Source organism: Arabidopsis lyrata (genome assembly GCF_000004255.2).
Source record: "Arabidopsis lyrata subsp. lyrata unplaced genomic scaffold ARALYscaffold_5, whole genome shotgun sequence".
Taxonomy (NCBI): Eukaryota; Viridiplantae; Streptophyta; class Magnoliopsida; order Brassicales; family Brassicaceae; genus Arabidopsis; species Arabidopsis lyrata.
The window spans coordinates 19,650,852-19,666,295 of NW_003302551.1; the positions used below are offsets into that span (position 1 = coordinate 19,650,852).

The 15,444-nt window shown below is 35.4% G+C and overlaps 5 protein-coding genes and 1 non-coding gene across 11 annotated transcripts; 3 read left to right on the forward strand and 3 right to left on the reverse strand.

Moving 5' to 3' along the window:
• Positions 1–800: 800 nt before the first annotated feature.
• On the reverse strand, positions 801–2,716 carry LOC9314382 (pentatricopeptide repeat-containing protein At3g60050). 2 transcript variants are annotated; one of them, XM_002878268.2, is made up of 2 exons: positions 2,523–2,716; positions 801–2,432 (listed from the first exon to the last, which is right to left on the reverse strand). In XM_002878268.2, the coding sequence occupies exon 2, from the start codon at positions 2,398–2,400 to the stop codon at positions 973–975; it is 1,428 nt and encodes a 475-aa protein (XP_002878314.1). In that variant the 5' UTR covers positions 2,401–2,432; positions 2,523–2,716; the 3' UTR covers positions 801–972. The 2 variants fall into 2 exon arrangements, with proteins under 2 accessions (XP_002878314.1, XP_020882442.1); XM_021026783.1 differs by having other exon boundaries at positions 801–2,437.
• A 2,438-nt stretch (positions 2,717–5,154) lies between these two features.
• On the forward strand, positions 5,155–6,226 carry LOC110228568 (fatty acyl-CoA reductase 6, chloroplastic). The gene is given in 4 exon segments (XM_021026253.1): positions 5,155–5,164; positions 5,504–5,559; positions 5,561–5,599; positions 5,715–6,226. Coding segments are annotated over 4 exon segments (288 nt in total). The 3' UTR covers positions 5,898–6,226.
• A 79-nt stretch (positions 6,227–6,305) lies between these two features.
• LOC9314384 (major facilitator superfamily domain-containing protein 12) lies at positions 6,306–9,673 on the reverse strand. Of its 5 annotated transcripts, XM_021026805.1 has the most exons (14): positions 9,226–9,357; positions 8,840–9,040; positions 8,691–8,760; positions 8,392–8,588; positions 8,228–8,303; positions 8,060–8,143; positions 7,888–7,967; positions 7,670–7,796; positions 7,524–7,583; positions 7,386–7,436; positions 7,134–7,292; positions 6,904–7,036; positions 6,567–6,771; positions 6,335–6,477 (listed from the first exon to the last, which is right to left on the reverse strand). In XM_021026805.1, exons 2-13 carry the CDS (start codon positions 8,992–8,994, stop codon positions 6,584–6,586), a joined length of 1,380 nt encoding a protein of 459 aa, XP_020882464.1. In that variant the 5' UTR covers positions 8,995–9,040; positions 9,226–9,357; the 3' UTR covers positions 6,335–6,477; positions 6,567–6,583. The 5 variants fall into 5 exon arrangements, with proteins under 5 accessions (XP_020882462.1, XP_020882463.1, XP_020882461.1 ...); XM_021026803.1 differs by having other exon boundaries at positions 6,306–6,771; positions 8,840–9,030; positions 9,226–9,673; XM_021026804.1 differs by lacking the exon at positions 9,226–9,357 and adding an exon at positions 9,394–9,615 and having other exon boundaries at positions 6,306–6,771; positions 8,840–9,030.
• Positions 9,674–9,852: 179 nt separating this feature from the next.
• On the reverse strand, positions 9,853–9,934 carry TRNAS-GCU. The gene has a single exon. It is a non-coding gene; the product is annotated as a tRNA-Ser (tRNA).
• A 402-nt stretch (positions 9,935–10,336) lies between these two features.
• Positions 10,337–11,882, forward strand: LOC9314385 (E3 ubiquitin-protein ligase RDUF1). Its single transcript, XM_002876487.2, has one exon. The coding sequence runs from the start codon at positions 10,710–10,712 to the stop codon at positions 11,616–11,618; it is 909 nt and encodes a 302-aa protein (XP_002876533.1). The 5' UTR covers positions 10,337–10,709; the 3' UTR covers positions 11,619–11,882.
• Positions 11,883–13,522: 1,640 nt separating this feature from the next.
• LOC9312602 (VQ motif-containing protein 18) lies at positions 13,523–15,009 on the forward strand. Its single transcript, XM_002876488.2, has one exon. It carries the CDS (start codon positions 14,088–14,090, stop codon positions 14,559–14,561), a length of 474 nt encoding a protein of 157 aa, XP_002876534.1. The 5' UTR covers positions 13,523–14,087; the 3' UTR covers positions 14,562–15,009.
• The last annotated feature ends 435 nt before the right edge of the window (positions 15,010–15,444 follow it).

Consider the following 15,444-nt stretch of genomic DNA (forward strand, 5'->3'; position numbering starts at 1 on the left):
TACAAGGTTTTTTTATAAGGTTTTACAAGTTATAAGATTTTACAGTTGTTATAAGGTGTTACAAGTTTTTTACAAGTTATAAATTCATTATATAACTTTATAAGTACCTTGTAAAACCTATTAATATACATTGTAAAACCTTACAAAACACTTGTAAATACTTCGTAAAACCTTTAAAATACCTTGTAAATTTTTCCCGCCAAAAAAATTTCGCCAAAAAAATTGCGGAATCACTTTTCTCGCAAAAAAAAATTTTTGGCGGGAAAATTTTTTGGCGGGAAAAATTTTTACGGGAAAATTTTACAAGGTATTTTAAAGGTTTTTTACAAGTGTTTTGGCGGGAAAATTGCGGAATCACTTTTCCTGCCAAAAAATATTTTGTATTTTGTGGACCTAATTTTGTTTCAAATAAGGGTAAAATGGTCATTAAAAATTAAAAGAGGGCAAACTTAAAAATGGACTCTCAAAGGGGGCATTTTTGAAAAGGGGTATTGAAAAAGGGGCATTTTTAATAATTTCTCAAGATAGTATACCACGGATGAAATCCTAAAATTAACAATCAAAATAATCTATCAAACAAATTACATTTTGATTTTTTTAAGAAAATATAGCCCAGCGGTGTACCGCGGGTAAGTGGTAAAACCAAAAATATTTCGGTGAAATGTGGTATAACAGCTAATTTTCTCTTAAAACTATATTAATATCGTGAAATAATAATAATATATTATTATTACAGTTACTACAAACATTTTAATTTATTGGGATTTTGTAAGACGCAACTACGAACTGTATAACCAAATTTTAAAACGTGCCGTTTTATATCAAAGAGAAATTCTTCATCTTTCAAAAGCACCTTCTTTTCAATTCTCTGTTTCTTTTTTTTTTTTTTTGTGTGGAAAAGAACAAGACCTTAAGTTACAAAAATGGGTAAAGAAGAGAACAAACAACCTAAATTAACAAAACAAAACTCTATCATCTCCTATATTTCATCATCTTTGGAACTAAATGAACATAGTGTCCTTTCTTCACCATGTCTCTTATTACCTTGCGAGCCTCTGAAAGCTTCCCTGCCTTTCTTAAATAGCTCACCAATGTACTATACACTACGAAATTCGGGTTACACCCTCTAGATTCCATTTCCTTTAGCAACCAACACGCCTCTCTGAACTCTCCCGCCATACACAACCCGCGAATCATCGAGTTGTATGTGAATACATTTGGTAATTGCCCTTCTACCGTCATCTCTTTAAACATCTCCTTTGCCTTCTCGAGCTCTCCAGATACAACATACCCTGTTATCATCACTGTGTAACAAACAACATCCGGTCTGCACCCAGCTTTCACCATTTCATCTAGAAAGTACTTGCATGCCTCCAGATTCCCTGCACGGCTCAGACCGTCTATCAAAGTAGTGTAATGGAGGACACTCAGGTCGATTCCTACTTCCTTCATATGGTTCAACGTAGTAAGAGCAGCGAGCGGTTTATTTCCTTTCCCCAAAATGTGCAGCAAAATGTTGTATGTGTAGAAATCCGGAGACAACCCATCTCGAGCCATCTCATCAAACAGCCTGTCGAATCTATCCATTTTCCCTAACCTATAGTTTGTCCACAAGAGAATGTTATAAGTCAGAACATCAGGCGAAAACCCGTCTTCTAACATCTGCTCGTAAACCCACTCGATCAATTTATACTGTTTTACACCTAGCAAAGAATTCAAAATCGCATTATAAGAGTGTTTGAAAGGTCGGTAATTGAAAGTCTTGGACTTCATAAACTGCACAACAGCTTGTTTCGCCAAACCTGCTTCACCGCAACTACAAATCAACAGATTAAACGTCCTCGCTGTTGTCGGGAATCCGTCTTGAACCATCTCATCAACTAATCTCCACATTGCCTTATACTCTCCACATTCTGCAAATATCTTCATAAGCAGATGATAAGAATTCACTGTGTGCCTGAAACAATCTTGTTCTCCAGACCACACGAAGAATCTATAAGCTAATCTCGCACATCTGGTCTTATTATCATAACTCAAGTTCCTTAAGATCCCTACAAGAACCTCCCTCACTAGAAGCCCTGAGACTCTAACATTCAATTCATCTAAAACTGAATTCGTATTAAATCCAGATTCATCTAGCTGCAATGTCTCGAGAACACGAGACGCACCAACCTTGGCACTCTCCAAAAACCTACTCCGAACAGAGATCACTTCTCGATCGATGCTTTTGAGCTCAGTGATATTGGATTCCTCGTCAAATCCACAATCCAAATCTAATTCAGGGAAACCATTATCGATTTCATCACCACCAAAGTTCCCATTGCAGATTTTTCTGGAGCTGAAGAGAAAGCGATAAGCTTTACGAACTACATTTGTGCCGAAAACAAGTGCCAAGTTCATATCTGATCTCAATCCCCATTATTCTCTGTGATCTTTCCTGAAAAAATCAAATATTTCATTTCCAATTTCAATGTGAGAACACGTTTTGAAGACATAAATGTTTATACTGTGTTTCTTATTACCTGGATAATAGTCAAAAACCCTGAAGAAAAAATGCTTATCTTGCTCGTCGAGAAGACGACCTTATCGGATTCATCGATGACGATGGCTCCAGGGCCGAATCTGAGAGTGCGACTAATTGCACAGTCCCCAAAAATTAGGGTTTTTAGCAGAAGAAGATGAAGAAGAACTTACACTACTGAAGAAACAAAAAAAAAAAAAAAAAAGAATTTTGTTTGTTCAGAAAAGTTTTAAAATTATAAAAAAAGTTACTAGTCTAGATCCGATTCGAGCCAACCGGATCCGATTATGTCATACATGATACGAAGCCCACACACAAAGAAATGGATTTTATGGGCCTAATTTAAAACCTTCTCTGCCATTGAAGCGGTACAATACAAAATCTTTAACAAGCCAGCTTACTATAAGACCATCCACATTGGTAAACTTTTTAAAGGTGTCTTAAGTATAATTTACTATCAAAATTTAATCTAAGCATTTTCATCAACTTTCTCCATCCATTGGTGATTTTTTAAATATGGGTGTCTTTAGAAATTTTTTTTAATTTATATAGAAAATGTGTTGTTAGTATAATAATGTAATGTTACAAATGTTAAATGAAATTTATGTAAAATAAGAAAAATTAAACTATAAATTGTAATTATAGTACATTTTATAAAAACACAAATATATTACATTAAAAAACTTTTAAACATAGACTTTGTTGTTTTGTTCTTCACCACTTGATCAATCAGTCCTTCACGGGTTAAAACATGCACAAAGACAACGATAAGCAAACAATTAAAAACGGAACCAAACAAAACTTAAAACAGAACTCAACATCACAAACACTCAACATCATCACTCAAATCTTTTTACCTTTTTTTTGTCAGCTTGAGTACTATTAATATCAAGACTGGTCATTACAAAACTGAGAACTATCAAAACAACTTAAGACAAGACAAGACAAGTGTAAGATAAAACCTTAAGTAAAATCTGAAACAGCTTGCCAAAAAGGATTAATCCAAGAACTGTCACAGATTGCATAGGCTTGAAGATTACACAAGGATTCATCAATACACAAAAGAAGGATTCAGCTGCTTAAAATAATAGAAGGATTCAGCACCAAGTAAAAACTATCTTAACATCTCAGCAATTAGCTTGTTTTTCAGGCTGAGTTCAAGCTCGGAAAGCTCTGTTTTAGCTATGAGACTGTCTACAAGTCTCTGCTTGGATAATCTTTCTTTCCAAGCTAGGTCTTTCTCCTTGATCTCCCACATCCTCTCAAACTTTAACAGGGAACTAGCTTCACTTTCTTCACTTGGGTCTCTCTTTTTCGCTTTGCCTTTGGAAGCCTTAACACCAGGAGGGCGAGGACTTGCTTCTTCCTCCACAGGAGATGTTTTCTTTGAACTTGAGGAGTATGCGCCACCCTCATCTCGCTTAGTTCTTTTGGGGCTTTCAGTACCTTTAGATGTTTTTTCAGAAAAACTATATGGATTGCTAGGATCCATAACCTAAACAAGGAAAGATGGAGAAAAGAAGAAATGGTTTGGCTAGCTAGAGATATGGAGTCAGCATAAATAGCAAATAAGTTTTAGGGTTTTTTTCCATCTCCGTCAATGAGATACTTGAGTATCTCTTTGACAAAAGACAATTCTGACTCAGTACTTTATGTCTCGTCTCAGTCAAAGGAAAATTTTCAAAGTGTAGTTATTTTTTCAGTTTGGTTATGTTTTTACAGTTCCGATTTAGTTTCGTTGGTATTTAACTAACCTAAAACTACCAAGAAAGAAAACAGACACTATCAGCTTTTTGAAAACATACACTATAACTAATCAAATATAGTTATGAACTTAGATAGGAAATTACCTTTCTCTCGCAGGTCGAAAAACCAGCATAAAGAAACAGAAGCCAAGCATGATAAAAGAGGTTTACATGTTAATAAAAGAATCCGAAACTTAAGTAACTCAAATCGGGTAAACATCCATCCCACATATAAGATCTTAGTGTTAAAAGTATTGCAGGGAAAACAAGAAAAAGAAGAGCTGTCCTATCCTGTCTCCTTGTAAAAATACAAGTCTCTTAACAGATTCATTCAACATTGAACCAAGATCCAACCAACCAACCACATTAGTGGGGAAAAAAGCAAACACTAATTGTAAATCTTACTTTTGGTTACTTCCTAGACTATTAACAAAGTCTCCATAATAGTCCAACAAAAGGAAAAGATTAGCGAAGAACATCAAACCTCATAAGCATAGTTAGTCTCTCCACGTTTCATCTCCTCTACGCAATTGTTAACCATCTTCATCGTCTGTTTTACCAAACCAATTCAAGATTCTTCATGAGTAGTTCAAAACAAGAAGAGAACAAAGATTAAAGTAATACTTAATCACTATGTATAAAAGGAATTATGTACATCCAAAACTATAACAATGACATGGGAAAAAAACAAACAGCAAAGAACTTAAGTTTTCTTCTGCTGGGATTCGCCGGTAGGGAGAAACTTACTCTCCGGTGATCACAAATAACTCGCCGACGACCACATCAAAAGGGTATAGAAGAAACTACAATTTAGGCAAAGTTGCAAAAGCTGTGTGCTTTAAGAACATGTTGATTACCATTAGTAACAACATTAGAGTGTTTCCAACAATGTCCAAAGGTATCTTCTGCGGTGCAGTAGCATTGTCACTAAACTGTCATGCGTTCACATATTCGCTTCTTCTGCTGCTGCTAGTCGCTGAGACATTTACCGACATTGAACCTGAAAAGAAAAAACAAAATTTGAGAGTTTTTTAAGAGCGGAAAGATTTCATTGCTTTGGGGTGTCACTTGAGTTAAAGGGATGAGATTTACAGTCGGAGTTTGCGTTTGTCCATCCGATTCTCTGACCGACCAGATCATAGACAAAGACCTTGTCTTTAAGAACCAACTCTGCAGCAAAAGATGAGAATATGATCTGCACATATTACCAAGTTGTTGAGGGAAACTCCTGAGATAGGGAAGATCTTCCTTCTAATTAAAGCCAATGCTCAAGAAGCAGCCAAGAAGAGACTCTATGATGAGTTTCTATTTCCAAATCCATCCTTCCATTCTCGTCTAGATCTCCTTCACTTAGCTTTGTTTAATAGTTTTGCCAGTAGATCATAAGCTCGGATCTACTCAAGCTTCTGAAGCAAAGGCATGGAAAGTCGTATGATTCTTTCTTGAAGAGCAAGTTAATTCCAGTAGTTGGAGACATTGCAGAAGATAACTCTGAAACATCACTCAAGATTAGTGAGGAGATTGATATCATTATCAGTTCTGCTGCTCGCACAACCTTTGCCGACAGGTTCCTCTGTTTCTTTTGCTCTGTTTTTTTTTGGTTCTGTTTCTTTTGTTCTCGTTTCACCTAAACAAACGAAACAGGTGCGACTCTTCTCTGAGCTTCAAGGCTCTTGGAACTGGTCGGCTCTTGATCTTCGCCATAATGTTATTTTGTGAGAACCCGAGACCCAGAGCTCAGATACATGGCTGGGAAAACACCTAAACGTTCACAAAAGGCATGGGTGAAACCGTAATCCGGAGTAACCGAGGAGAGCTGCGTATAGTGATCATAAGGCCAAGCATTATTGAAAGCTCCAGCGATCTTGGCGTATGGCAAAGGACACCTTCCTGGATTTTGAGGAGATCCTCAAGCTTTGGTTGACATTGTACCTATTTATATGGTTGTGAACGCAGCCATAGCAGCCATGGAACACTATGGTCATGGTGTCACAAAGCTGTAAGTGTACAACAATATTACTTCATCACAGAGCTAAAGATTCTTTAGTATGTGTTACATTATCAAAAATATAAACATCTTTGTGAAATTACAAATGGTAAAACCCAAACAATCAAACCCGAGATCCCACATTTATATTCAATTATTTCTGATACAAGTAATTGGTGTCACACTGTGACTATCCTTATGTACAAAACCGTCGTTTAAAGAATCTGGCAAAATTCCGTATATATTAAATGATTAGTGGACAAGAAAATCAAACTTGTTCAAAAAAAACAATCGAGCATTTAGTGTTTTTAACCTCAAAAGACCATTTTGTCATTCTAGTAACGGCTCACGCAGCAGGGGCTTCGATAGTGATCCAGCAGCTTCGAGCTCCATAAAGAACGTTACAGCGACACCAACAAACGAGCACAATGCTGGAACAAGACCTAAACCGTATCTTGTAACCGAAAGGTAAACACTTTGTTGGTTGTTGTTGTTTAGTTGGCCTCTAGGTGAAGTAGCTGTAAACCAAAAACAGTTTCAGTACAAAATCGCTAACATGGTGAGAAATGAATGGTTTCTGCTGCTAAAAATCAAAACCAAAACTAAAACTTTATAGGGCCATGTCTCAGTCGTCACTATATTTGACTTACTTTGGTGTGACTGAAGAACATATAGAGCAAGCCCACAAGACATCTTGTCCAAGAAGCTTAACGAGCCACAGACAAACGCGCAACCACCGACTTCCGCACCAACCAACACACTCTGCATACTGATTGCTGTAACCTGTTGAATTGTATGGCCAATGAATTTAAATTAACCATATATAAGCATGGTTTATAACTGACAATGATATCAAAGTGAGCGGAAGAGAACAGTTTACCATCATTAATGCATTTGCGATGCCAATAAAGACAGATATCGCATACATGAAAGAACTTATGTCTCTAGGCAATAGAAGAATTGCTGCACCACAGAATATCCAAATTATTCCACCAGCTGTATAATACGCCTTCAAGCGTCTCCCGTTCCATGGAATCTCCTAACATCATTACGCACAAAAAATAGATGTAATTCCGTAACCTAAATGAAGGAAAACATAGAAGCTTTCAACATATGTATGAGAATTTTGAACCTGAAGCAGAACCGATACAACAAAGCTGCAGATATAGATAATCGCAGGAACCTGAAATATATAACATTTAGTCAGAGTAATTACATAAAACGTAAAATGATCATATGTAAGAGAAAAAAAGCTTATTGAATATATTACCAAAGCTTTAGCGGATTGACCCATTTGCAAATCATCGATAACGAAGAATGCAAGATATGCCTGAGAAGGATGGAATGCAACACCTGGTGTGAGAATTTACCACAATATGAACATAAACCGAAGCAAGAAAGAAAGCAGAAACAGACCTGAGAAACATTCAATACTAATCGAGTGAGGAGGTAAACCATGGCAACTTGATAGTATAGAAGTTTCCGGAACCAATAGACCCACGGTATTCTTGCTCGGCTAGTTTGTTTCAAATCTATCCTCAGCCTTTAAACAACAAAATGCATATAACATTCATATAACTATACACTCCTAGTGTTAAAATCAAGAATTCAGAGAATTGACCATATACACATACCTTGGCTCTTTTGTCCCCATAAGAAATATGACCACAAAGCAGCATCCAATCGTGATAGATGAATATGCAATCCAACGGTACTGCAGAGTTAAAAGAGAAAGCATGCATTCAATATTGAAACAGACTTACTCCAATATAAACATAATGGAGAAGTCAACACAAATTATGAAACCTGTGTTTCCGTATCTTCTTTTGAACCAGCTTTAATAACACCGAATACTACTAAAGCAATCGCATATAAGCCAAGATTAGCAACCTGAAACCAAATCAAGACGTCATTATGTAATCACATATAGAAGCATATTTTGGTACTAAACAAAGATCAGGGAAAGAGCTTGACCATAGTAAACGCGTTACGAGAGCTAGTTAAAGCAACTCTGCTTGTTGAGTTTAATGAAATGCAATTAACCATGGCCCTGAAGTGTATTTAAGTAAACAGACAGTCACACACAAGCAGAAAAACAATGGATATGGCTAAAGATGAAGTAAAAGAGATGAGATTACATATGGGAAACTTGAGTAGCAGCCCATCCAATGTTAAATATAGCTGCAAACATGCTGTAGGAGAAGGTTTCGAGCGTTAAAGAGTCGTTATGGAGGATCGAACAAGGCAGACAACCTCCGAAAACCGAGGAAAACGAGATTGCAACCAGTAATGATCCTGCAGCATGCCAAATCTTGAAATGCCCAAACCTATCTATCTGCCATAACAGAAGACCAAATTCTTCTACTTCAAGTTAAATTACCACACAACTCAGAAACAACAAGCTAAAGACTAAATAAGAAACAGAGAAATACAGTACCAATTCACCAGTGAAGATAGTAGCAAACGCATCAGCAACTTGGCCAGATAGCATAACAATTGCTGCATCTCTACAAAAGGAAAAAAATAAAACTCGTTTATGATTGAATTATCACAAATCAAGGGTCAGAAAATTAAATGAAATATCACCTTGGGGAGAGACCAATTTGGGTCAAGAATAGGAGGAGGTAAGTGAACCAACAAGAAGCAGTAATGTCATTAAGCATGTGCCCAACTCCATAGAAGAAGACAGACCATCTTCCAATGGGTTTTGTGAATGGATCCTCCTCACTTCCTCCGGTCATTTTCTCAATCGCTTCGAATTTTTAATCAATCTGGACCTGGGAAACCCTAGCAATAGATTAACAAACTCATCAATAAGATCGAATTGAGCTATCAGAAACAAAAGATATGAAAATTGAGCTATCAAACCCTAAATCCGGAAAAAATATAGGAACTTTCAGACCTAGAAAACAGAGGAAGGGGAAAATTTCAAACACATAAGAAAAAAATCAAAGGAAGGAGCTTTCTCATACCCAGAATCAATTTCAAATAAAAAAAAACCCTTGTGAAGAGAGATTGATTTAGAAGAAACCTCAAAAGCAACGATTTTTTCCCCCAAAGGAGGGAAAAAGAAGGCGTAAAGAAGACAGAGAAAAACTTGTTTCATATTGAACACTCTCTCCACTAACCCTAACTAATACCTTTCTTCCAACGTCATTATGTGAGTCATAAGACCTTTTCTTTTGGTTGAAATCTTGACAAAAATATTATAAAATCTTGGAAATTGAAGTGATCAGAGTCCAGCGAGTGAATGATGTACATGATAGTCTGAGATATTCATGCAGTCATATCGGTTTATTTTTCCAGATTTGGTTATGCATACTTATGGGTGAATTTTGTTTGCGAGGATCAGTTAATGGATAGAATGTAGATAGCAATTTGTCAGAGATTCTTTTAAAAAGTTGTAATCTTTTTGCAGGCAACTGGAATCTAACGCTTATAACGCCCATACTTTCTTCAGATAAGAATGCAATCTTTATGACGGTGATTGTGATTTTCTCAACTCGGTTTGGTGTCTCTCTCTCTCTCTTTTTCCTTATTTTATTGCTTACACGAGAAGGCACGTTGCAGCATTTATAAACGCCACTAAAAAAGGAAGTCGTCGCCTGAGAGATTCGAACTCTCGCGGGGAAACCCCATGTACTTAGCAGGCACACGCCTTAACCACTCGGCCAAAGCGACTTTTGATAAGTTTATACGTCATTGAGTATTTCAATGTATTTTTCAACCTGCAACTATTTTTTTTGTCATTTTTTAAATCTTACTAGTAAGTATTTTATATAAACTCTCAACTGTCCTCATATATCAAATATTAAACTACATCATACGAGATTACAATAAACAAATGGACCGTAGATAACTTGTACAGTATGGCAGATTCAATGTTTGGCAATACTTGGTGACTACATCCAAACGTTGTTCGTTTGAATATCACAATGATCAATGATAAAAAAAAAAATTACGTTTTAAGATATGGTAATCAATAGAAAATGTTGCAAACTTGCAATAATTGATTACTTGTCGCAGTTGATAACAATTGTCAAACGAACAAATCTGTGATTTTTTTTTCTAATAAAGGTAGCAAAGTAGTTATCATTCACACATATACATACTTATATAATTTATAATAATAATCAACCAATATTATCACTAAGAAAGAATTAGAGAGTGCAAAGACTTTAAGAAACTTCAAAGAATAGAGAGAGATACATAGACCGACCCACTACCAAACCTTCCGAATAAAGCCAAGTAAAAATGGTAGGCCCTTTAATCCGTTCCCTTTTTTATATATAAAAAATGCAAAACAAAAAAGGGCCTTGAAAGGCTTTGAAATCAATCATAAACCCATTATCACTAGTACTCAACCACAACCACTAACTTTTGTTTCTCCTCTCTTTTTTTTTTTTTCTCTCTCACATTTTCTCTTTCTTTCTCTCACCACAACCACCACTTCTCAATGTCCTCTTCCACCACCACAACAACCACCGTCCACGGCGAGCCTGAACGACGAACTTACTGGTGTCATGAATGCGATATGAGTTTATCCCTCCTCTCCTCCTCCGATTCCTCTCCTCTGTTATGTCCCCAATGCCGTCTCGATTTCCTCGAACGTATGGATCACGATTCTTCTTCTTCTAATCTCTTTGACGTCACCATCGGTGATTTCGAAGAAGATGATGGAGACAACGATGACGAAGACGATGAAGAAGATTGGTGTTTCGTTGATCCAGCGGTTAATTCCGATGATAATTTCCTCCTCGATAGTCCTTACCTTCACCGTCTTCTTCGTCATCTCGCTTCCGATAATTCAGGATCGTCTTCTTCTTCCTCCTCTTCATCTTCTTCTTCGTTGTTGAAATCTTCAGATATCGATTCGATTCCCACGATTCAGATCTCGTCTTCTATGCTCTGTTCCACCGATGATTCAGATCCAGATTCCGTTTTACTCTGCGCCGTTTGCAAAGAGGATTTCGTCGTCGGAGAATCTGCTCGGAGATTGCCGTGTAGTCATATATACCACTCCGATTGCATCGTCCCTTGGCTCTCGGATCATAACTCGTGTCCGCTTTGCCGATTTGAGCTACCTACGACGGCGAAGGTGGGAATTGGTGGTTCGGAGTCTGAGATGAGAATCCGATTATCGGATCTGGCTACGATTGCTGCCGACGGAGATGATGTGGAAGACGATTGGCTTGGAATAAGAAACGCGTTGAGAAGACTGGCTCGTCGTCATGAGCAGATGAGATTGGGAGTGGGAGAGATGGAGAGGAATTTGGCTCGGACTGTTTCAGGTCTTGGAATTGGTTTGAGGAGAGGAGAGATTGAATCAGAGAGAAGAAGCAACGCCACAACGACGCCGTTGTAAGAACGCTTTTAAGCAAATATTTCGAAATTCAAATAAGCGTATGTGTGTGAGTTTTTTTTTTTTTTTTTTTTTCAAATTCTCAGCTCTCTGTTTATTTAACAGATCGGCTTTTTAATCGATTATTGATTATAGTAACAATAAGGAGAGTTGTTTTTTTTTTTTTTTGCTCAATGCTTTTTTACTTTTTAGTCACATGTTGATGATCTCTTTGCTTTTGTCTACTTTCGATACAATTATTGATGAAATAAACGTACGTAACTGTAATGTTTTTTGTTTCTACGTTTTCATTTCTCGACTTTCTTATACGGTGACTGTATAGTCTGTTGATTTGTTGAAAAAGTCGAAACAAGACCCAAAAAACAAATTTGGGCTGAGAATCTTGGGCCAGTGATTAAAAGGTTTTAGGGCTATAAGATGATTAAAACTTGATTATACATATTTCATGTTAAATTTTTTAAACAATTTTGTTTTTAGACCGCATTTTCCAATATTATTTTCTTTATTCTCTTCAAAATATGTATGATGAGAAAGAAAGAATATGCATGTATCTTTTTTTTTTTTTTTTTTTTTGCTTGTTACAAAAGAATCCCAATTGTTTTACTCGGACTTGAGAATAGATAGACCATATTGTTCGACTAGTTATGGTTGTAACTTGTAACTAAAAATTAATAATATTATTACTAGCTCTACTCTGTTTTGTCATTAACGAAATTCTTCACCCTTGATGATATGTCTTGAAACCAGACATGCTTGAAACAAAACATCATCAACTAAAAATAGGATGGTAGGAGACATGGGTTTTGGTTAAATCCTTGTACCACTCTAAAACATCTAATTGTATGAATTATGCAATGATTGAGACATTATTAATTATATATAAGCAATATATATTTCTGCCCTTTTAGTTTAGTTCATGATTTAAATGATATTTTGGTAATCCACAATAATTACACGATACGAAAAACATCTCTCTATTTATATAGTACTCTCCACAACATAAAACAAAAGATCATACTGAAAATTAAGGATTTGACTGAAACAATATGAGAAGAAATTGAGTAGGAACTCAAAGCATCCAAAGAAAGTGGGATAAACATTATTCAACGGTTGTATGATTCAGCACATGGTAGTTAGTAAAGGGAGATTTGTTTCTCTAGTTTAAGGAGATTAAGTCAACAATCCCGCGTATCAACATTAAATAATGACTACTACAATACGATTTTGTTCTTACAAAAATATCATACAGCTATTTCTAACTACAAATGTCAAATCCTTGAAATTTATACTATTACCGAAACACGCTAATGTCAAACTATGATCTATTTTAGGAATTAAATAGATAACTTTGACCTTTAAATCAGTTGATGCAACATTCAAGTAGTGAACAAAAAAAACTCGACTGATTTAACTAATTATACTTATTTTACTAGTTTGGATAAACGAAATTGTCTGACCGAATGACCTCTCCATATGATTTAGTGGCCGCTTTTTTTTTTGGATAATTAATCCTTTTTTATGGGTCAAACATTTCTGGATATTTGATCTAAGGAAACAAAAGCTTTGCACGTGTACAGTTGAATCACATATCATGTGCGAGGAGTATCTATATATCGTGTCTGTTAAGTTACTATTAGGGCACATAAAATTTGTTTTTCTTTTGTCGGTTTTATTTTTATCTAATCTCTTAATTTCTGAAACAAATGTAAAGTCTAATCTCTTAATTCTTCAGTTACATAGTATAAACTTTTTCTTATAACGATGTTTAACACAGACAATAAACAATTACATATTCTCCTTGAAAATTACTAAGACGAATGTTTTTTTATTTATTTAACATCTGTACAGAAAGAGTGTTTTGTATATATATATATATACAACTAGAAGAAACCCTATCTCCATAAGCCATCTGACACTTTTTTTTTTTTGGTAAAGGACATTTAACAAATTCGTCAATAAAACAAAGTCAAATTGGCATCCAAAGGTTAAGTCGACGAGCTATAAGTCAACCCCACATATATAGACATAAAATAAAACAAATAAAACAACGCTCACGCCATCTACTCGTATGTTTTTACTTATTTATATAGCTAATTGATTTTATAATATATCAGTTAGAAAATTAAAAACCATTTTCTTCCGATAGCGTAAAAGAAACAGATCATTCTCTTGGATAAATTACAGTTTATTTAATTCAAATTGTTGTTAAGTGTGTAATGGAGGGCAGGTCCATAGCTATTTCGTCTTATATTTTTTATTATTTTCGTATTCCGTTTCTCTTTAATAAATGCTTTTTTTTATTAACGATTTTGACCAACCAACAATAAAAACTATATTTAATTACATTTTGTTTTTCTGTATATATAGAGACATATAATCCACAGCATATGCATAATATTTCTCGAAACAATACAAAAAACCTCATATCAAAAAAAAAAACCTAAATCTTCTTCTTCTAATTTTTTCGTTTAAATGGTGAGAAATTCAATGAAAGCTGAGTACGATCTAGATCATCTTTCTCATCAAAGCTTTTATGGTGATTATTCAAAAACTTTGGTTCCCATGAACAAGAACTCCCAAATAATAACCAAGGTCAAGCCTAAGATCCGTATCATCCATATATTTGCGCCTGAGATCATCAACACCGATGTCAAGAACTTCCGTACACTCGTCCAAAGTCTAACCGGAAAGCCGGAGATCACCAAAACCGGTTCTAAGAAAAAGATAACCAAAACAAGTTTTCCCGCGCCATCTGTTCTGCCTCAAGATTCCGGCCAAGAACATACGGCGGAGCTGGTCAGCAAAATAATAGGGAGCCATGTGGTGAAGGAAGAATGGGGATCAAGTTCGAACACAAACACTTACTTTGATTTAGATGGTTTGATCGATCTTGATGAAGACGACAACATATTCTCAAGTCGATGGTTTGATCTTCAACAACAATAATTAACTCGGTCACACTTTACCTTAGGGTTTCTACTAATCGTTATTCGTGAGTCCTATTGGTTTTGATGATTTGATCATTTACATCGATATTGGGCATAACGAGACATGGTTCAAGGCAAGACCATGTTCGAGACGGCGATCATCATATAGGTAGGAACATATACATGACTTGTATATATGTACAAATGTTTGGATTTTTTTTATGCCCTTTGATTTATAATTTGGTAGACTGACTTAATTTGCCAAGAAAGAGTGTAGTGATGAGTTTAACTTGATAGACTGATCAAGAGAACGTAAGTTTGAGTTTTGATCTCCGATCATGTGAAAACTCTACTTAAAAATGGTGTAACACCTTGTGCTCACGCGTGCGTGTATTAATTATTTGATGTATTTGTGATTAACTTTAGCGTTGTGCAAGTTTATATATAAAAACGATATTGTGATTGAATTTTTTTAGTTTCTTCATAAGTCGTAATTTATACATGAATTCTATTATACTGAATTAACGAAATAGTAAAAGGATTGATGTTCTTGATACATAAAAACTCTATGGCTAATATATATATTAACTTTAGTTTACCAATATATATATTAACTTCTCAAAACGTTAGAATATGGAAGGTGGAATCACATTTCATAAACATTAAATTAGTTAAAGGTTTCACACAAATTAAACGTCGAGTACCGAAACGATGAGCATCTCTATAAAGCTTTAATTTTAGGGTATCCTTTTGCATAATATTTAAACTTTGAGGGAAAATATCTATCTTTTTACTTATATAAACGTTACTTGATTTTTGATATGGTAACACGATTATAATGAGTTGTAATGGAATATACGTAGCGTTGGCAAAATGATTTTAGATGTCATATATTTTTCCAA